The following is a 22,341-nucleotide window of genomic DNA, read 5'->3' on the forward strand; positions in this document are numbered from 1 at the left end:
AAGCAACAACTTTTTCCTTTTGTCTCAATGAAGCTTAGACATATGTCTTCAATGTGATTTTCATGACCTAGGACAAAAGTGAAAGAAAGGGTCAGTTGTAAAAGTAAGGATTTTAGATGTGTGGTCCTTTCTAGCCTCCTAATATGTGCTATCTCAAAAATAATAGCAATAGTGACACACATGAAACATAGGAAGAAAGAGGGGGATGACATACTGGAAATTTTGTTTTAGAAATTTTTAAGACTACACACACAAACCAGAAAATAAAAAATAAAATTTAAAGGAAAAACAGACTTATCTTCCCCCAATTTAGCATTTATAAGCAGTAAACAAACATTTAATGGACGTTTTATAACACTCTATAATGTGGTTGTGCACAGCTATAAAGGCATTTTTAAATGTTTATTCATAGTACACTAGTAGTCTGCCTGGACAGAGACAGGGAGTGAAGTGAGAACCACGCCTTCTGAGTTGTCCAAAAAAACAAAAAACAAAAACAAATACCTGGCTTCAGTGGCTGGCACGTGCGACGTCTTTTAATTGGACGTCAGTTTTTGTCTGTACCACACGCCTTAAGGTGAGAGCCTCTTACTTAACTTTATGTTAATCTTTATTGTCCTATATGAGGATATGTCAAGCTTGGTTTTGCCAACTAGGTTGAGTTGAGTTTATTTTGCGAACGCCGTAACAGTCTGCGTGTAGCGTCACAGTCTGCGTGTAGCGTCACAGTCGTAACGTAGCTAGCGCTGCTGTGGGACGACGTTTAACGTTACTAACGTACAGTGGTTGAAAATAACTAGGTACATTTACTAAAGTATTTAAGTACAAATTTGAGGTACTTGTACTTTGCTTGAGTATTTCCATTTTAGGTTACTTTAAACTTCCACTCCATTGCATTCCCGACGGAAATATAGCTCAATATACTCAACTACATTTATTTGGCAGCTTTAGTTACTTTTAAGATTAATATTTACCACGATGGTTGGAATAGCAAGATGTCTCACATGGTTTAATATCAGTAAATGTTCAAATGAAAAGTCAAAGATTAGAAATAGTCTGAAAACTGATTTGTGTATCAGAACTTAGTTTTTTCTTCTTTCCTCTCACATTTATCATCTCAGGACCAGATTTATCTGGTGTCCCTGTATATAACTCTGTCTATGAAGTGGTTCAAACAAGCTCACCTCCAGCAGATACAACAGTAATTTGCTGCTTAAACACTGATGCCTCAGTGTTTAACATGTAATGACGTCATATTTAATGATATACCAGTCAGACCAAACCAGTACTTTTACTCAAGTAGGATTTTTTTCAGGCAGGACTTTTACTTGCAATGGAGTATTTTTACATTGGTAACTTTACTTAACTAAAGGAGCTGAATATTCAATTTCCATTTTCTTTATGCTACGATAATATAAACAGAGCAATACTGTAATATCCACGATGTAAATAAACAATATGCTTTTGAATTTGTTTTGTAACATGAGACTAATTCCTGAGACAACACACACCACATGTACCACATACCACCACCACATTGACATCTTTGCCACCTTTTTCACCTCAGATGGGTTTTCACTGGATAAACACTTTGATCTGTAACCACAGAGACACAAAACAACTACAAATGACGCAAAATGACAAATAACAAAAAGCTCAAAAAGCGACATAAGCTGCAAAATGAGTAACAGCAAAGGCAAAACAGACACAAAAAATGTGACATATAGATACAAACTAACAAAAATCGACCAGATGGGGTCTGGCATTTTACATATAGTATGTGTCCTGGGGCCCATAATCTCTTCGTGGCATATTTCTTGAAATGATTAAAGAAAATGCAGCTAATAATAACATACAGTTCATGATCCCAAGAATGTGAGTCTTGACACATTTAACAAGTGCGCCTCTCTTCTTTAAAAATCAGGCCTGTCCCCACCCTCCCAATACAACATTTTTTTAAACCTGCCCGTGAATGTATGCGAGCTCATCCATTTGGTCTAAATTTGCTTTGCAGGTACTTGAAAACATTCTCACTCAAAGTGACATAAAACACAGCAAAAACAACACAGTTTGACACCTTCACACATACATAAACACAGACAGTCCTGTCAGTACAGTGTACACTCTGTGTGAACCTGCATCAGTTATTACGGACGTTGGAAGCAGCTGCCGCTCTGACGACACAAACACAACGTGAAGTAACCACAGCCTGGGTGGAGCCGGCAGCTCAACTGAAACACCATCATTTGGCAACAGATTGTTGTAATTATCACTTTGCAGTTGTTGTTGCCATCAACACTTGTGTGAAAAATTAACTTGAGTGAATAATTGTGCCCTTAACCTGTGGATCTTCTGACACAGACACTGTCACCAACCGGAGGTAATTATTTCATCCTCCATGTAATGACATGACTATAACAGAAATACAGAAGTAGTGGCTTAACATGCATGGTGTGTGTGCGTGCGTGTGCATGTGTGTGTGCGTGCGTGTGTGTGTGTGCGTGTGTGTGCGTGCGTGTGTGTGTGTGATCTCAGAGCAGTTCTTGTTTCACACACTTCATCCGTGGGAGTACGAGGAAGTAGATTTTGAATTTTGCAGTTGATGTCTTGCAGGTCGCTGGCTGGTTTTGGCTCTCACTGTTCTGCTGGGTGATGGCTGCAATCTGAGGAGGTCAACTTGTGGATTTTAACGACACACATCACACAAACACACACTGTCTGGATAGTGGACACCTGAGGAGGAAGAGAGGCCCACAGGACAGGAACAATGGTACAGTACCACACCTTAATTTTTTTTCAGCTGTAACATGTGTACAGTCCTAAAACTACAGCTTGTGTATGTTCGCTTCATCTGCCCGCTGATATTTTAACAATAACATAGATCTGAGAAAATTAGAATTTGAGTGTTTTTCTGACAAAAACAACATTTTAAAGACATTTTAAAGAAGTTATCTAGTTGAAAAGGTGGAATTGGGTCATGGCAAGTTTCATGTCAGTAGATTCCTTTTTTGGCAAAAAGAGAATCTCATGCTTTAAAGTCAGTTTCGAAGTGATGATAGATTTCATAGTGTTTCTTAAAAGGCCATCACTTCAGGGAACTTACTTCAGGGAATACAAGCTCCTTCACAGCGGCAGCAGAGTTGAGTTTCCTCTTTTTCAGGACAAGCCCTTTCACTGAAACTAGTTCAAGGCAGCAAAATACATTATTTTTTACATTGCTCTGTACTTTGGTTTGTGAGCACATTTCAGATAAAAGCACATTTGGACTTGTGACAGTAAGAAAACACAGATGAAAAGTGTACACAGACAGAGAAATCAGCATGAAATGTGGTGTTCATGCTAGAAAAGGCAGAAAAGAATACATTATCTTAAATCTACTATGATTGTATTTAGCTTCACTGTAATCTCAGTTTGATAAGATTCATCTCACACAGTGCTTTTCATTCAGGGGGGGCTGACGAAGCAAGCTGCAGGCAGATGCAGGAAGAGAACCGGTAGCATGTACAAAGTTTAGAGGGTTTCACAAGCGGTAGCAGTGAGGTGTTAAAGGGGGAAGTGGACGACAGGAGAGGCCTGTAGTTTCTGTCTCGACACTTCCTCCTCACACTCAGAAGGGTCCTCACACAAAATCACACATCCTGCAGCACAGAGGGAGTTATCATTATTGTGTGAGTAATAACATGCAGCAAAAAGCCTATTAAAACTCTTACATCTGTCCAAACAGACGAGTTTAAGGGTCACAAAATGTGCAAAGAAAACAAACTGTGTGGTGTGAAATTAAGAGATGTGCTCTGGTTCAGAAGGTACAGTGGGTTGTTCACTGATCAAAACTTCAGTGGTTCGATCCCTGTTTGCTCCAGTTCGCTTGCCGAAGTGCCTTGAGCAGGATACTGAACCCCAAACTGCCCCTGATGATGTACCGTTATTGTGTGTGTATAAATACTTTCCATTTACCATTAGTTCCAGTATTAAACATCTTTAGTTTTGAATTATTTGTATCAAAATAAGAGTCACCTGTGTAATTGATGCCAAAGTGAAGTCAAAGAGACGAATCCCCTTAAAATTAGATTTTTCAGGGGCGTCGTGTGGCGCAGTGGTCTAAGCAGGCGCCCCATGTGTAGAGGCTACAGTCCTCGCTGCAGTTGGCCCCGGTTCGAGTCCCGCATCGGACGGCTTTTACTGCATGTCATTCCCCCTCTCTCTGCCTCCCTATTTCCTGTCTCTCTCCACTATCCTGTCCAATAAAGGCACAAAAGCCCAAAAAAATATACTTTAAAAAAATTAGATTTTTCAGTAAGATGTGACTGATACGCTGACAGTGAAGTAACAAAGGCAGCATCTCTGACAGAAATAACTTCTGATGAGTTGACATGGTGTAAAAGGGTGAACTCACTCAGTTTTTTTTTTATTTCAACACAGGGAAGAAACTTCATGTTTGGTGAAGCCAGATTTTGTGACTTCTGCCAACACCACAACACAACGGTGGCTAAGTGGCATTTTGTTTGTGGTTTTCAAAGCCTCAGAAATTTGCATTTTAACTCAACAGCAACATCTCTCTAGTAACTGTTCAATGCAGAGTAGAAGGTTTTTCACAATGAAAACTGCTCCCAGTGACGTCAGTGGAGTATTGGAAATGTTAGGAACCTTTTTCTGGTATGGGTCGTTGTTGTTGAGTTTTGAAATCACTGCAGCATCACAAACAAAACGGCTCCAGTGATTTTCCAGAGATGTCACAGTCCACAAATCATTCACAAAAAAAACTGTCTTGCATGTTTAACAATCTGTTCCTTAATATATTTTGGCAAAACATCTGATTCACAACATTTGATTTAAAAAATAAATAAATAAATAAAATTATCAAATTTTATTTCTGTATGGCTGATTTCTTGCTGAATCTCACCTCATGGTCCAATTAGTCGCTGGGACTATAAATACTTTAAGTGCTCAGACTGTGGACATTTTAACATGTACATTTCCATGACAACTGGGCAAACTACATCTACTGATGAAGATCATGTGGTATGATTGAGAGGTGAATGTTAAACAGCAACTGATCCATCTATTTCAAAGGAGCAAAAGTGACTATTGGATTGTAGTAAATGTAACCAAATATTTGTTTCTTCACATTCTTGGCATGGCATGACATTAATTGTGCCTTAGTGTGACATCCAGCCCTGACATAGTGACACATTTTCACCCAGAGGTGAGGAGAGCGTTCATTACATTTTTATGTAAAAGGAGAATGGGTAAATGTATACAAGAAGATATAATCTATAATCTATAATCCTATATACCTTAGCTGAACCAGTCTTACTGTTGTCAAGGCTCACAAAGCTTAAAGGCCCCATATTTTACACTTTTCCTGTGTTTTATTTGAAGTTTTGATATCCATAAGAAGATATATTTGTGCTTTTGCGTACCAAAAACCATCTCAGTGTAGTTTTATATCTCTTCTCTCAGGCTTGTCTCTGGAGTTGTAGTAGCAGCAGGTCAGTCAACCAATCAGAAGATTGAGTGATTGAATAAAAATATCGCAGATTTCAGGTAAACACTCAGAGAAACCCAATCCTACAAGGTTGGATGGTGGGTCCAGGTGGGCGGGGCTTGGGCCATGGTTGGCAGTGACTGTTTTGTTGTGACATCACAAGGTTACAGAAGTGCTGACAGCTTGTTTTAAGGCACAGTTTCTGAATACAGGCTGTGTGCATTTCTCTGTGGACTGAGCGCTTTGATACTTTCACAGTATAAATATAGAACCTAGACCTGCTTATCATTTTCATGATATATTTGTACGTATTTTACATATTTATATGCTGATGCGTCATGAAAATGACGAGGAATCAACAATGCAGCAGCCGGCAGGAGACTCAATGCTGCACTATGCAGCACCCGGTATAAATGGGTTAATAATCAAAGAAGAAATGGTCATCACACTTTATACAATATGGGACCTTTAAGTAATTCCTTTTATGCTGCAATGCTTCTAATGTGATCGGTAGAGATTTCAAACCACTTGGGGTCCTTCACTGGATTTCCCTTTTTGTCAACAAGTCCCATGAAAAGACCAAAACTAACAATGAATTGATACTAAGTACCAAGAGATAACCTTTGTTGGTTTTGCTCTTTTCATGGAATTTGTTGTCAAGAAGAAAAAAATCAGAACAAAACCAAATTTATTCTTTAAGTCTATGATACACATTTGCCCTGAGAGTGTGAAAACTCTAACAGACTAGTAGCTTTGCTGCTTTTAGTTTTGCAGGTTTTAAGTAGCTTTTAACTCATGACTTCATGTCTGAATTTACTCTAGAGGACATTCATATTTCGAAATAATAATACACACTGATTGACACCACATATCATATATATATATATATATATATATATATATAGTGATCACACATCAGATGTGAAAAGGGGGTGAGGAAGTGTGAAGTATAGGAAACTCTCCGGGGTCTAAACGCTGGGGTTGGTGCTGGTGATGGGAAGAAGAGAATACTGGTGATCTTGATGTGATGAGGAGTGGACTCTGATGAGCTCGACCTGGCACTGGATATGGAGACTAGAGGTGAATGGGGTGGAGGAGGGTCACAGCAATACGCACTGAAATAACAGCTGACAGCAGGAGAGCCCAGAATAGATTTTAAAGTTTGACTGGGACAACGTGATCGGCTAGTTAAAATCATGATCTGATTGGTTACCGAAAACACCTGAAGTCAACTTATTACAAGAAGTGGGTGAGAGAGAGAATTGTGAATGGAAGAGGTGTAAAGATACTTCCTGATTGAATTCAGGCCTAGCTTCATGTTTTTTATTGAAATAGTAAAATGTTTCTTGCATCTTTTTGTTCACATTTCCCTAAAAGTTATGACATATGGTATGTTTGGAAACTCTGTGATCTCCAGTAGAATTTAAAATAAATCTCCCTGCTTGCCTGCACAGCATGAGTTGGTACTGATGGATCCAGCACAATTTAAGAGCTTATCAATGAAGAAATTATGAAAATGTTTATTTTTTTCCTTTTTAGGATGATCCCATAGATAAGTCTTTATGAAGAGAGATTACTGGTGTCATGAAACTGTTTCTGAATAGTTTCAACACGCTTTTCTGCAAAATAAAGACAATAAAAAGAAGGAATATTAAGCAAAAGAAAATGTCTAAGCCGATCAAACTTAGCTGGAAGCATGGCTATACATGACAGTTTCATTATTTCCTAAGGCACCCAGAAAACCAACTAGTCTTCTAAAGATGGGTGATAGAGGACCTGTTGATACACTTTATTTTACAGGTCCCACATTCTCCAGCTAATATCCTGGAAACTTTTTCTCATAATTTCCTGAAAACTGAGATGATAATTAACTGTTAATTACTCAAATATTCCCAAGAAAGCCCTACACACCTTGGTACTAAATACAAAGAAAAGGGAGAATGTGTTAGTTGCTGCAGATATTAAGTTCCTACTTGTTATATTCAAGTTTTTAAGAAAAAAATAGGAAATTATGTAATGGGTAAGTGAAAAATATTTCATGAACAAACATTAGATCCCATCAGAGTTTCCTAGAAAGTCAAACAAAAATTACTCTGAGTTGCCATACATATTAGATCTGTTTATGAATCAGTAAATATTCATTAATTGATGTTTATGCTGCATATTGATTGAACTGCATGCTTACCTGTAGTTTTCGGCTGCACTGGAAATTCCTTAGTTTTGTGTTTCAGTGTTTCACTGATACAATGATCAACAGATAAAACACACTCCAGGCCAACTCAGCAGTTATACTCACAAACATATTTCTGCGTAATTGTTATTTATTTTGTTTATGAACTATTTTTTTTCTTTTTCTTTATTTCTTTTTTCTTAGAAGCTTAAATGTAATAATTGGGTACTTGATAACTATAGCAGCTAACACGTTCTCAAGTTTCCTGGAAATTAGTGTTGCTATCAATATTCTACTTCAATGATGCAAATTTGTGAGTGCGTGTAGGTATGTGGCCCTTGGGAAGAAGCCCCATATACATGGCTGGTAATCAGACCTTGGCTAGAAGTGACTTTTGTGATACCAAGGATGAGTGTCCATGTTGGATCACTGTGACAGTTACAACACCTGTGCTACACTGAAACAACTGTTAAAAGGTCTTTTATGACCTTCAGCTGATATTATGATTTTCTTTTCGGTCTGAGATGCAGCATGTAAAGCTTACATGTAAGCTCCTACCCGCGGAATATAGGTAGAAGCCCCAGACCACACCAACCACCACTCCGATGACAAGACCAGTCAGACTTCACACATCAAACAGAGCAGCATCCTTCAGGGAAAACCAAGACACAGAATACCAGTTCAGCTCAAGGCTCTGAGAGAAGGTGTCTATAACAATTTGAACTGGAAAACTGCGGCCTGTGCGATCAGAGGAACACCCTCTGAATCCCAAAAGCACGGAAGTCATTTCACGACACAACAACCATTAAGTTAAAGCATGTGGTTGTTGTTTCATCGCCGTGTTATTTATTAACAGGTACCATACATGTTCAAGCTGGGTAATAGGTTTGATGTTTCTTCTCTAAAATGTCCAAGTTAGAAAATGAGCTCACCTCATCTGTGACCTGTTGCCTGGCAACCGCCCCAGTTTCCTGTAATGGCAACCACACATGGTTACATTTTTAAAAATACATCTGTACCGATGCCAGACTTGTCTCTGTTGTTATTCTACTTATAAATATCTGTATAATACAGTCTTTGCTTTCTTTCTTTCTGTCTTTCTTTCTTTAGAGTTATTTTTCAAACTTGTAAGTCTTCTCCAGAGCCACAAAAGACATGATTCAGCTGCTGACTAGTACTCCTCAACACCAGTAAACTGAACTTGTTGTGTTAAATTGGTGGAGTGCCCCTTTAAAATATGTGCTAAGACAGAGTGATATTTCATATCAATTATACAACTTAGAAAGGGTTAAGATATCAATAAATAATAACTGAACTCTCATCGTTCACCTAAAATGTCTTTGTTTCTTTTTGTGCGATTCAGGCCAAGTACCACTGGCAGAGTCAAAATGTGAAGCAAAGTGGAGTGGACGACATGGTCCTGCTGTCCAAGATCACTGAGGACGCCATTGTGGACAACCTCAAGAAAAGATACATGGACGACTACATCTTTGTATCCTACATCCTAACATTACCATTATTTTATTGTTTCTATTTTTGTGAAATATTGTTGAGTGTCACACATATCGATACCTACTACCCCAGTAGGATAAACAAGCATTGCAATTGAAAAAATTGGGCCTCCTGATAAACAAACAAATTTAAATTCTCATTTAGTTTCACGAGAACAGGAAGTCATATTAACAGGGACAGGAAGTTCAGCCTCAAAGTGTCAGTAAGATGACTCTGATCAGATACCAGCTGTGCACCTACCTTCATCCTTTATCATGCAAAAGCCTCTAAAAGTGACAAATTACAAAAAAAAAATCTTAATCTTAAATCTTAATTCGGTGAAATGTGGGGCTTTAGAGTCTTCATTATTCAACATATTTCTTTGAATTATCTCTATTACACAAAACGCTCCAAAGTATACTGACCAAAGGATAATTATAAAGTTAAAAAACAAATGCAAAAATAAATGCGCATAAATAAAAGGAATTCACGCTTCCTCTTCTCTATTCGCTGTGTGATTCAACAGCTCACTTCCGTCTTCTTGGAGCACAGCTGAACGTGAAACCAATATTTAGATTGTGCCACATCAAATCTGCAAGCAAACAGCTGACGTCACCTCAGGTCAGGAAATACTGAGGTCGTGGTGGGCTCATGTTCTCAGTATTTCCTTACCACCCACACCCCAGGCTGTCTGATATATACCTCAACAACTACCAGGTTGTTTGCCATGAAACTTGGCAAGATAATAAAGCCCTTGCAAGTGTTATATTATATATTAAATTATTATTACTCATAAATTAATAGAAAAGCAAGATTTTTTATGTTTTCGGGGGGTCTGTCCGTGAATCCAATTCTTGTGAACAATATTTCAGTAACGTCTTGAGGGAATTCCTTCAAATTTGGCAGAAATATCTATTTAGACTCAAGGATGAACTGATTAGATTGCGGTCAAAGGTCAAGGTCACTGTGACCTCACAAAACAAGTTTTTGGCCTAATTGTTGTACAATTGTAAAGTTGACGTGGAGGTCATTATAAACAATTTTATATCTGGACTGTAACTAAAATTTATGTGAGAAATACCCATCATAATTACCCAAAGCCCAAAGCGACACCTTCCCAATCAACGGTCTAAACCGCAAAATTATGAAAATAAATAAGAATTATTTAAGAAAAATAAATAAAAGCAGCATAAATTATAATTTGAGGAGCTGGAAACATGAAATGTTTAGCATTTTTAACTGCAATTACAATTTTATATATATATATATATATATATATATATGTAAGGCTCAAGTTTTAGAGCTTATAAGTTTATTTTTCCATCATGTTGCTTAACTTCACCGCTCAGACTTATATTGGCCCCGTGTTGATATCAGTTAACCCGTTCAAACAGATGCCCTATTTCACTGACAGAGAAATCGAACTTTATCAAGGAGCTGTGAGTAAAATTCTTCAACATTTTATAACCAATTCTTGTAAATTTTCAATGTGTGGTGTAGCAGTTCGGGCTCCATTAACCTGAACTGACCACAGCTCTGTTTCTGTCCGTAGGCCCAATACGAGAATCCACCTCACATCTACGCCTTGAGTGATAACATGTACAGAAACATGATGATCGATGGAGAAAATCAGTGTGTCATCATTAGGTGTGCTCATCTTGTGTCGAGTTGTTCTGTGCTGCATCACGTCTTGCCATGTGCTGGTGCAGTTTGTGTAATGATATGTTGTGTCCTCTTTTTCATGCCTTTATGGTGTTGTGGTAGCGGTGAGAGCGGAGCTGGAAAGACTGTGGCTGCCAAATACATCATGGGTTACATTTCCAAAGTATCAGGTGGAGGATCAAAAGTGCAGGTGGAGACAGCATTACTGCTACTTAACTATGACTCAATACCTTTGAACTTCCTGCAGCGTGGTGTGTGGTATTTCTGCTGTATCTGACACTGTATTACTGTGTTACTGTGTGTGTGTGTGTGTGTGTGTGTGTGTGTGTGTGTGTGTGTGTGTGTTGTAGCATGTAAAAGACATCATCCTACAGTCAAATCCTCTGCTGGAAGCCTTTGGTAACGCCAAGACTGTACGGAACAACAACTCTAGTCGTTTTGTGAGTAAGATCTTTACTTCAGCACCAACTGCAGCTGATGTCTATGGAGTTAAATTAACCACTGGACTTGATATTTATTAAGACATGTACTTGTAGCTGTTTACACCTAAAGTTATAGTAAGTAAGAAGGAGGTTTCAATAAATTTCCATTTTTGTTTTTGTTATTAAAGTTTTTATTTCTTAGCCATGCTAGTGGCGTGACCTTCGAGATGGCAATGTTAGTTCACCACTTTGAAGCAGACAGAAATATCTCAACAAGTGTTTGCATCTGTCAAATTTATCATCTGCCAGCATGTTTCTCACCTCTGACTGTTGATCTGATTTCACATCTACCAGGGGAAATACTTTGAGATTCAGTTCAGCAAAGGAGGCGAGCCTGATGGCGGCAAAATCTCAAACTTCTTACTAGAGAAGTCGAGGGTGGTGAGCCAGAATGAGAACGAGAGGAACTTCCACATTTACTATCAGGTCAGAGGCTAATGAGAAATGTGTTTGCAGTTGCAGTTGCAGATGTTTCATATAAAAACAGCAATCATATAAAAGCTTCTTTTCTATTTTGGTGCCAACTTTGAGAGGCATTACTTTAATGTTCACGTTTAACTGCTCCTTTAACTGCACTGTTGTCTTCCAGCTGATAGAGGGCGCCAACGCTCAGCAGAAAGAAGGTCTGGGCATCATGACCCCAGACTACTACTACTACCTCAACCAGTCTGGGACGTACAAGGTGGATGGAACCAATGATAGCAAAGACTTCCAAGAGACTATGGTACAACAACAGTAATTGAATGCTATAAGTGGTTTATCCCTGGTATATTGTTTTTTTTACCTCACTCCATAACAGAAAGAGTGTGCACACATGGCTGGATTAACCTGCTGGTAGGCCCTAGGTTAAAATTTGCAGGTTAGACCCCTCTAAGGGGTTACTAGATACATTGAAGGGGTCACAAGATGATCAAAGTTATCAGCAAGTAGAAACATTTTATGCTACACAAATTCATGCTATTTGTTCTGACTTTTCCCTTGTGAATTACCAGATAGTTTCACTTCTTTTTCCGTCTAACAATTATTCACGTTAAACAATTTGAGATGTTTGAAAGGGAATATTGATCTTTGATGGAACTGTTCAGTCACTGTTTTGTTGTGTGGTAATAAGATTAAACAAAATCAGCTGAAACAATGTCGATCTTACTGTTTGATTTTGGCACAAAACCCCAAGGTCACGTAATAACTCGGGGCATTTTTCTGCGCTGAGGGCTTTTACTACTTTAAGTACCTTTTTCCTTATTATACTTGCATACTTTTTTTATGATGTGGTCTTCAGGAAGCCATGGAGGTCATTGGGATCCCAGGCGACATCCAGGCTCAGGTGCTGCAGATCATCGCAGGCATCCTCCACCTGGGAAACATCAGCTTCATAGAGGCAGGCAACTATGGGCAGGTGGAGAGCACAGACTGTGAGTAAAATACACACAGACACACCTTCACATTCACACACACTGTTCATGTTTATACACATGCATACACCAGACACGCATGGATTCACCCAGCCATGCATGTGTGCACACATTCCCACCTGGCACATAAATTTGCCCATTTTCTCCCCAAGGGATAGGAGTAAATTAGAGCTCACCATGGCAGGAACAGTCCCATGGCAGACACCCTGCTAATTGAGAGAATCTGTGTGCATCAGTACCTTGTTTATCTTTTCCATTGTTTGCTGACCACTGAGTTCCTGCTCAACGGATGATTAGTGTTAACATCCACAGTGGAAAAATTACCATCACACATTCGCTATTTCAAAAAAATCCACAGTAACAACAACATTTACAGCGGATGGAGACGCTTTTTGGCAGTGTATCTTAGTCTTTTTAATAAGCCTCATTTTGACACAGTTGATATATTTATGTTGATTTGAAACACAACTTTTGTCTTTGCATGCTCCAGTGCTCGCCTTCCCTGCCTATCTGCTCGGCATCGACCCCAACCGTCTGCAGGACAAGCTGACCAGCAGGAAGATGGATTCAAAGTGGGGAGGGAAGTCTGAGTCCATTAATGTGACCCTGAACCAGGAGCAGGCCACCTACACACGAGATGCTCTGGCCAAAGCCCTCTATGCACGACTCTTCGACTATCTGGTTGAGGTACACAAGCGACAAAAACAGATTGGATGAAATGAGACTTGAGAACCACCTGAGATAACCTACATGACTTGAAATAAATGCATTTGTGTTTTATATTTCTCTTCTGCTCTTATTCTCTCTGTCTTCTCCAGGCCATAAATAAAGCCATCCAAAAACCCTATGAAGAATTCAGTATTGGAGTACTTGACATTTATGGCTTTGAGATATTCCAGGTTAGCCCTCTTACAACATACTCTTCCATAATATTTATTGGCAGCCACTAAAAAACCATGTTAGTTTTATGGTTGGTACATCACAGCAGGGTTTGTTTTACTGTGGTGATAATCTGAATTTGACTGGATTGTGTTCTCCTCCTGCAGAGAAATGGCTTTGAGCAGTTCTGCATCAATTTTGTCAACGAGAAACTGCAACAGATCTTTATTGAACTCACTCTGAAGGCAGAGCAGGTAGCTAGCATACATTTATTGCTTTTGTAAATTCTGTCTCCAAATCTCTACACTATGCTCAGTAAATGGGGCTGTGTTTGCTAGAGGCAAAGACTGAGCTTGAAATCAATCAGTCTGAATACAATTGTGAATGTTTCAAATCCACTGTCTTAAAACTTATTTCAATCAGTTTTCCTTTTGAGTTGTGTCCTTCTAATTTCCTCACAGGAAGAGTATGTTCAGGAGGGGATCAAGTGGACACCTATCGAGTACTTCAACAACAAGATTGTGTGTGACCTCATTGAAAATAAATTGGTAAGGTCCTAACTGTGTCACCTTAACCAGCAAAGATTAATTTGAAATGGTTCAGAAGAAAAAACAGGCGCGCTACTGAAGTGGTTGGGTGCTCTCCATTAGGAAATTCAGCATTGACCTGAAAAGAAAAAGGGTAGCACTGTAGTTCTTAGGACAAGTCGGGGACAGCAAAAGAATCACCTCCTGTGACTGAAACATCTAAATATCCTATTTTAAAGTGCTTGCTTGACTTTTATGGTTTTCCCAATATTATAATTGAGGAATTGGAAAAAAAAAAAAGAAAAAAAAAACTTAGCATCAGTTGTGAGTGGTGATATTTGACAAAAAATTCATCCACACCATCCTCTCGTTACAGAATCCTCCTGGTATAATGAGCGTGCTGGATGATGTGTGTGCCACCATGCATGCCAAAGGAGAGGGTGCAGATGTTACTCTGCTGCAGAAACTGCAGGCTGCTGTGGGGACGCATGAACATTTCAACAGCTGGAACCACGGCTTTGTCGTACATCACTACGCCGGCAAGGTAGGAACCCGGACTTTGAGTCTGATTCACTGTAACAGATGTATATTGACTTCAGTTTGAACAGTAGTATTGCTGCCTGTAAAGTTTGTTAACAGATCACACTCAGAGGAAGCAAGCGGACTTGTTGTTGGCATGAACACATTAAACCATAAGCAAATTTGAATTCAAAATTGTAACGGAAATAACCTGACAATGTTTTTCATTTGTTGTTAATATTTATTCTTATCTGGTTGTTAAACTTTAATTTAACCTTTGGTGTCACCTTAGGTGTCATATGATATCAACGGCTTCTGTGAGAGAAACCGGGATGTGCTTTTCCCTGACCTCATAGAGCTCATGCAAAGCAGCGAATAGTGGGTTTCCTACACTTACCTTGTGTTTTCATTTATGGTGTATTTCGTAAAGTATGTTGTGAAAATAATTTCCCCTGAACTCGTCTCTTTAGTGACTTCATCCGCAGCTTGTTTCCTGAACACCTCAACACAGATAAGAAAAGCAGGCCGACCACAGCCAGCTCCAAGATCAAGGTGAGAGCTGAACCTGAGAGTAACCAAGTAGTAAAAATATGAGGTGCTGTAATTATCATTCTGTTATGTTTTTCCAACAATACTTTGATTTCACATTGATGCTTCCAACAGAAACAAGCTAATGATCTGGTTAACACCCTGATGAAGTGCACTCCGCACTATATCCGCTGTATCAAACCCAATGAGACAAAAAGACCGAAAGACTGGGAGGAGAGCAGGTCAGCATCATCACTGTCAAGCATCTACACATATCCTAAAACATATAGCAAACACTTCCTAATGAATGGTGGTACTCTATCTGTTTGTAGGGCTAGACATCAGGTTGAATACCTTGGACTGCGGGAAAACATACGTGTAAGAAGAGCTGGCTTCGCGTACCGCAGAATCTTTAATAAGTTTCTGATGAGGTGAGTTTATTGCCACACGTTTTTTATTGGTGCATCCATTTCTGTGTGTTTGTCCTGAAAGAAGAACACGTCTCAAACACGCTCGAAGTGACTCTTGGTGTGTGCACTGCAGGTATGCCATTCTGACTGCAGAGACATGGCCGAGCTGGAGGGGTCCAGAGCAGCAGGGCGTCCTTCACCTCCTTCGGTCTGTCAACATGGATAACGACCAGTATCAGATGGGACGCACCAAAGTCTTCGTCAAAAACCCTGAATCGGTAACAGACTTTTTATATATTTCATTCTGGGTGAGCTACTTTAATTGAGAGCATCTTCTGCTGCCCTCAAGTGGCCAGAAAAATCCAGTCAGGTTAAATCAGGTTTAAGTGAAGTATCTGAAAACTTCCTCTTCCTGGTGTATTGCTGTACAGTGTTAAGGAGTTTATATAATGTGCTGATACTTGTCAGTGGCTCATTTAACAATGAAATGTTCTATTGAACAGAGACTGAAAGACCATAAAATTGAAAAAAAAAAAAAAACATATTCAGAAATGAATGATACATGTAAATGCCTTCCACATGCTCTATGCTCCTCAGCTGTTTCTACTCGAGGAGATGAGGGAGAGGAAGTTTGACACTTTCGCCAGGATCATCCAGAAAGCCTGGAGAAGATACATTGCCAGGAAGAAGTATGAACAAATGAGAGAAGAGGGTGAGTAAAGACAAAACACTCCATACTGTATCCACCTAGTACAAGTTTCCAGTTCATGATTCGAAATGTCCACTTTTGCGACACTCAGCCTCAGACATCCTGTACAACTCCAAGGAACGGAGGAAGAACAGCATCAACAGGAACTTTGTCGGAGACTACCTCGGTCTGGAGCAGAGGCCGGAGCTGCGACAGTTTCTGGCCAAGAGGGAGCGCGTTGACTTTGCTGATTCAGTCAATAAGTTTGATCGCAGGTTCAAGGTGAAGCTTTATGAAGCATTGTGTTGTTATTCTTCAAAGAATGAAGGAAAAACGTTTTGTTTAGTTTTATGACCAAATTTGATCAACAAGAAAGTAAATGATGTTAGAGATGTGAGGTAACAAATGAATCATTAGTTTTTCTTCTTTACAGTGATGAGTAAGAATGCTCGTCGTGGATTTGACAAAAAATATCACACCATACCTCTTCTCCTTTCTCACATTGCTCATAGTTCTCACTTCCTTTTTTTCCTCATGACCCAGTCTATCAAGAGAGATTTAATCTTGACCCCAAAGGGCATCTATCTGATTGGTCGAGAGAAGATCAAAAAAGGACCTGAGAAAGGACAGATAAAGGAGGTGCTGAAACGAAAACTCGAGTTTGGAAGCATCAGTAGCGTCTCTCTCAGGTAGGTCTGTAGCATGCAGAAGATACACTACTAAACCTAGTAACAGTAACATTTGTGGTTGATGTTGTGAGGGGAAATACAAGAGCTAGCATGCTTCTTTGTCGTCACTAACCACTGTGTTAGCAGCCACTGTTGCAGCCACAGAAAAGACAGGAAATGAACATTCTTCTGAAGTCAGAATTCACAGAATCTGGTGTTATTTTTATATGTTGTTAGCAAAAAGGAAGTTCCACAAATATGAACTTCATAATTAAAGACACATTACTGGATAAGTTATTAACCCTAACCCTGAGACAAGAGTGCATTTTTTATTCATAAGAGTTTTTGTAAATGTAGATTAATAGCTGTAAATGAGTTCTACGTAACATGAATAGGAATGTATGCATAATTAATGACTGCTACTGACACTAATACTGCAGCTAATATTACTATAAGCACTTTGTTTTTGTAGCATGAAATGTGCTTTACAAATAAAGTTTGATTGATTGCTCAGTAGTATAATTGTTATCAACACTGTTAATATTATTACTACTGTTAAAGCCCTTAGACTTCAGCTGACATTCAACTGCTTTTAGCTCTTACACTTCAAGTGATACCTCAGCTGCTGTCACTGCTACACTTTACTTAAATCACTATGGCAGTCTTACTAGATCAGACTTAGTCTCATATAGCCAGACGTAACTCCACAGCGCAGTGTCAGCATTTCTGTTTCAATGAAGCCCAAGTCTGATTAAAATTATAGGTTCTCACTTCACACTTTTTTATAACTGTCATTAAACAATAATCAGGTGCCCATGTGAACATTGAAACAGATTTTGCTTGCTGTAATCATTCCTCCGGTTCATACTGGTCATTAAAAAAATCCTAATGTGCTTTCACTTTAAGTGATGGAAGACAAAATTCAGACCTCATTTATCTGAAGCTTATATGAAGTGGATGGAGGGAAGATTACAGCAAGCAAAAACTGGTTCAGTGTTCATATGGGCACTTGACTTTTGCTTTGAGGCAGACTTGAAAAATCATTAACCTATCCTTTGACTGGCTTTTAAACTTCTTTCAGTGCTTCACTGCGAATAGACCTTTTTCACAAGAGACTTTTTTACTCATCATCAATGATTGCTTTGTTCTATTAGTGAACATTGAGAGTGCGGCAGTGAGCCAGCATGCACAAAACCAGGAAACTGAAGCAGCTAGATGAAACTCAGCTATAAATACTTGTATTTTTTCACCAATAGGCCTTTTTTCAGCAGAGAGCACACACACACATTTTCTTCATAAATTTCAGACTTTAGTTTTCTATTAATCTTGCCTCAGAAGCTTTTAATGGTCTGTTTTACTTCTCTTCAGCACGAGGCAGGATGATTTCTTCATCCTGCACGAGGCCCAGTACGACAGTCTGCTGGAGTCCAACTTTAAAACCGAGTTTCTCAGCCTACTGTCTAAACGCTACGAGGATGTGACCAAGAGAAAACTGACAATCTCCTTCACTGACAGGTAGAGAAACACACTCACATTCACACAGCCTATATTTGCACAGAAACTCACACACACAGACCACTAACACATCTTCTTTCATTTCAGACTAGAGTTCAGAGTGAAGAAGGAGGGCTGGGGTGGAGGAGGCTCAAGGGTGGTGGTCTTCCAGAGGGGGCAAGGAGACCTGTCCCAGCTCAAACCTGGAGGGAAGACCCTCACCATCACAATAGGAGACGGTCTACCTAAGTCTTCCAGTACGTCAAAAGAAAATAATGTACCAACTTTGGAAGGAATAAGGATGGGTGATGCTAGCTTTATAGAAAATGTCATACATGAGAAAACAAAGATGAAAATGGTATCATGCATTGAGTCTCGTATGTCCAAATGTTGTTGTAACTGAGCATTTATTTTATTAGAGCCAACCAGGAAAAGTGCCCCACAGTCTTATGGTGGAGGGAGAAATCATATTGCCAACAGAGGTAACTCTTTCATTTTCATCATTATATGCAGATGATACATGACCCTTTTAGACTTGACAAAAACATCCCCATTGGTGGAAAGTAGCTAAGTACATATACTCAAGTACTATATTTAAGCTTTAAGCTTTTAGGTAGTCATACTTTACATCAGTATTAGCATTTTATGCTATTTAATCTTCAACTCCACTGCTTTTCAAAGGCAAATATTGTACACCATTACATTTATTTGACAGCTGCAGTTACTAGTCACTTTGAAGATATTCAAAGTGGATGTTCATCTTGTAAAATATGACTTATGGTTATAGATGAAAAGTATATAAAGGATTAAAAATAAACTTCAACAAGCTATAACATAAATGTCATGTACAAAGTAAACTAATGCATCAGTATAGCACTGACGAGTCATTCTGTCTGCATTATGAGTACTTTTGATACTTAAGGTAATATCTGAGTAGAATTTCTGCAAGGTTTCAGGCGTGCTAAAGTCTTAAGCTACTTTGGGGGGTTAATCTTACTTTTAGTCCACTTTTTCTCTCCTCAGCGCACCAGAATGGAGCAGCTCAGTTTTCCAGAGCCCCTCAAAACCGACCGCCAGATACCACATATTCCTCCCCGCACAAACAGGGCCGGCCACCAAGCACAGCCCCGCCCAAACTGGGTTCCCAGAAAGCGCCGAGAGCCCCAGCACACAACCAGTACAACCAAGGGAACTTGGACTTCCTCAATGTGCCTGACCAGGGCATGTCAGGGTGAGAGAGATCGCCGCACGAAATGAAAAAACGAAGGAAGGGTGATTGCAGCATGTGTGGGTGGAGCTGATTAGTCACTAAGAATCGGTGTATACGGGCTTAATGAGTTGTCAGGGCATGTCAAGGTGAGGCTCAACGCTCAGTGAGCCAGAACAAATGAATACCAAGACAACAATTGTAAACCTGTTTATTTCAACGTGACCTGTGCTAAAAGAAAAAAAATGGTAACGAACACCCATTAAAAAAGGTTTATAAATGTAACTAACGGCTTTATTGATAGTTAATAAACTAGTTTTATAGATCAGTAGCAGGAATGTGAATAGTCCTTTTGACTACTTTGACGGCTGAAGGCGATATGGACCAAAATCAATTCATTATAACTTATTAACATTTACAGCCACAGACTAGATGGATTATAAACCCATTATTATCCATTTGATAACATTTATAACTGCCAATGTAGTTAGAAAGTCAAAAACCTATGGGCATGTATTAATAGATGTATAACAGAGATGGAAGGATAAGCACCAGTGACAGTGATTTTTTTTACAGCCTAGAAACCCAAAAACTTTGCTCTTTATTTTTCACCTAAATTTTAAATTCTAATTCTCTTTTTCTTAGAATTATATTTGATATTTAGTAATAAAGTAAAACATTTCACACAAGTGATTGATATGATGTTGCAAGGCCTTTAGGAGCCTTCCTACAGTGTTTGAGGAAGGGTGTTATGAGCAGACTGTGCAGTTCTTTGCCAAAAGTTACTTGTAGGTTTTTTTATGTAAAGCTCCCAAATGCAACTTTTTGCTAAGATTTTTTGATTCAAAAGTAAATTTTTACAAAATTTTTAAGAATATTTCTTGTTATTTTTATAAAACTGGTTCTGATTTATAAAGCCAAGTAAATAATTTGATGGACATTTATGAAATCATTAGTTACACTTTAAATAAATTATCTATAAAAGATCTAGAAAGTGTTGAGGACCTGCAACAATGATGCCCCGGCTCTCTGTTTTTCTGTGGTGTTACTCTCCCTGTTTGTCCAGCCAGTCTTAAAGAAATTTCACAAGTTCTTGTCATCTCCAGCTCCTTTCATCCCTTTGTCATCTCTCTCTCTTTGTCACAGGAAGCAGAGGAAAAGGAGCATCAATCAGCGACCTCCTCCTGCTCCTAAACCGCAGCCTCAACCCCAGGGGCCTCGCTGCCGGGCGTTATATCAGTACACTGGCCAGGACACGGACGAGATCAGCTTCGAGGCCAATGATGTCTTTGACCTGGTCAAAGAAGGTGTGTGGATCAGAGCAGACTCTAAAGTGATTTGATTGATGTGATAGATTTGCCGCTGTTTAACAATATGTCTCTATCGTTATTATCTCTGCAGATCCATCAGGCTGGTGGACGGGCAGGATCCGAGGAAGGGAAGGTCTCTTCCCTGGTAACTATGTTGAAAAGATCTGATCAAGACTTGATGGTTCCTCGTGGACTTCCTCTTGTCTGTTTGTCGAGAATTATGTGTTATTTGTTGAAAGCAGCACATACTGTTCCCTAAAGAAACTGCCTGTGAATTGTTCATGGTTGCATGGTAGATTTTCATCCATAATGGAAACAGCGCTGTTGAAAGGTGGACCTCACTGACATTTGAGCCACATCTAACTTGTTTGGCAGTATGCTGTACAAGCAAAGCACAGGAGACTTCACTGTTATGGTCATTATCGTTAAAACACAGATCCACTGCAAAGAGCAGCTCAGGTTTCATGTCTCTGGTTGTGCCGGATTGTCCTGTTCAGAATGACCTAGCAACAAGCTCTTTGACTTCACCCACACTTCCACAAACCATTTATTTCAGCCGTTACTTCACTGAATATTACTCAAAGCTAAAGTTAGTCACTTAAGGCAAAAGTGACCTGCATTGCTTTATGGTGTCTACAGTGTTTATAGGCTTTTCTCCAGAGCAACGTCCAATACTGTTCAGTATTCTCGATTTAGTCACCAGCACAATATCATGTAATGATAGATACTGTATTAGAACAATGTTGAATATGCAACAAGTGAACTTGACTGTTACATTTGCACCATAACAAACCTGCTTCAGATGAATCAAAAAACAAAGACAATACTTGTGATTCACTTAAAAAATATATTTTATATTCATGGGTTATTACTAATATCATTGTTGCCATTCCTCATATGTTTTTTCAGCTCAATAAAAAGAATAAATATATTTTCATATTTTACCTCAATGACTTTGCACTGGTCTAGATTGGATCATCGGTAAGTTATAAGAAATTTCTGAATAATGAAACAGAACAAGGTGACTGAATCATTTACATGTTTATTTTTGTCAAAATTACATTTTGTTGTTATTTGTCATTTATTTTTGTAAAATAATGTGATTCACTCACAGACAATATCTGTTTTTTGTATATGAATAAAAATATCATCATTATCAGAAAATTGTACTCTTGATTTTAATAGGGGAAAGAGGGATATGGCAAAAATTATTTTTAGCTGAATTATTTATTATTATTATTTAATTAAAACACGAAAAAAATAAATAGATATAAAAAGTTAAATAAATAAAAAAATTTAAAAAGGGAGAGGAAATGTTTTTTTCTGTTCTTCAATGAAGCATTTCAGAAACACTGACATGGTCACAAGTAATAATAGATTGTGTATGCTGTAGAGACAATTTTGATTAA

The 22,341-nt window shown here is 38.7% G+C and overlaps 1 protein-coding gene across 2 annotated transcripts; it reads left to right on the forward strand.

The window, feature by feature from the left end:
* The first annotated feature begins 31 nt into the window (after positions 1-31).
* myo1f (myosin IF) lies at positions 32-21,863 on the forward strand. 2 transcript variants are annotated; one of them, XM_056377932.1, is made up of 29 exons: positions 32-577; positions 2,614-2,770; positions 9,019-9,147; positions 10,496-10,585; positions 10,699-10,793; positions 10,911-10,998; positions 11,159-11,248; positions 11,585-11,716; positions 11,880-12,014; positions 12,570-12,702; positions 13,193-13,389; positions 13,521-13,601; positions 13,749-13,835; positions 14,043-14,129; positions 14,485-14,652; positions 14,920-15,005; positions 15,098-15,179; positions 15,291-15,397; positions 15,488-15,586; positions 15,699-15,843; positions 16,163-16,277; positions 16,366-16,535; positions 16,797-16,942; positions 18,290-18,436; positions 18,524-18,672; positions 18,835-18,897; positions 19,439-19,646; positions 20,769-20,929; positions 21,024-21,863. In XM_056377932.1, exons 2-29 carry the CDS (start codon positions 2,768-2,770, stop codon positions 21,098-21,100), a joined length of 3,270 nt encoding a protein of 1,089 aa, XP_056233907.1. In that variant the 5' UTR covers positions 32-577; positions 2,614-2,767; the 3' UTR covers positions 21,101-21,863. The 2 variants fall into 2 exon arrangements, with proteins under 2 accessions (XP_056233907.1, XP_056233908.1); XM_056377933.1 differs by lacking the exon at positions 32-577 and adding an exon at positions 2,251-2,380.
* The last annotated feature ends 478 nt before the right edge of the window (positions 21,864-22,341 follow it).

The sequence above is a fragment of the Seriola aureovittata genome, chromosome 6, assembly GCF_021018895.1.
Source record: "Seriola aureovittata isolate HTS-2021-v1 ecotype China chromosome 6, ASM2101889v1, whole genome shotgun sequence".
Taxonomy (NCBI): Eukaryota; Metazoa; Chordata; class Actinopteri; order Carangiformes; family Carangidae; genus Seriola; species Seriola aureovittata.

What these genes read in the sequence shown, in the direction of transcription:
- myo1f (XM_056377932.1), top strand. An exon ending in TCGAACTTTATCAAGGAGCT is followed by an intron (nt 10,586 to 10,698) that starts GTGAGTAAAATT and finishes TTCTGTCCGTAG; the next exon opens with GCCCAATACGAGAATCCACC. An exon ending in AAAGACTGGGAGGAGAGCAG is followed by an intron (nt 15,398 to 15,487) that starts GTCAGCATCATC and finishes ATCTGTTTGTAG; the next exon opens with GGCTAGACATCAGGTTGAAT.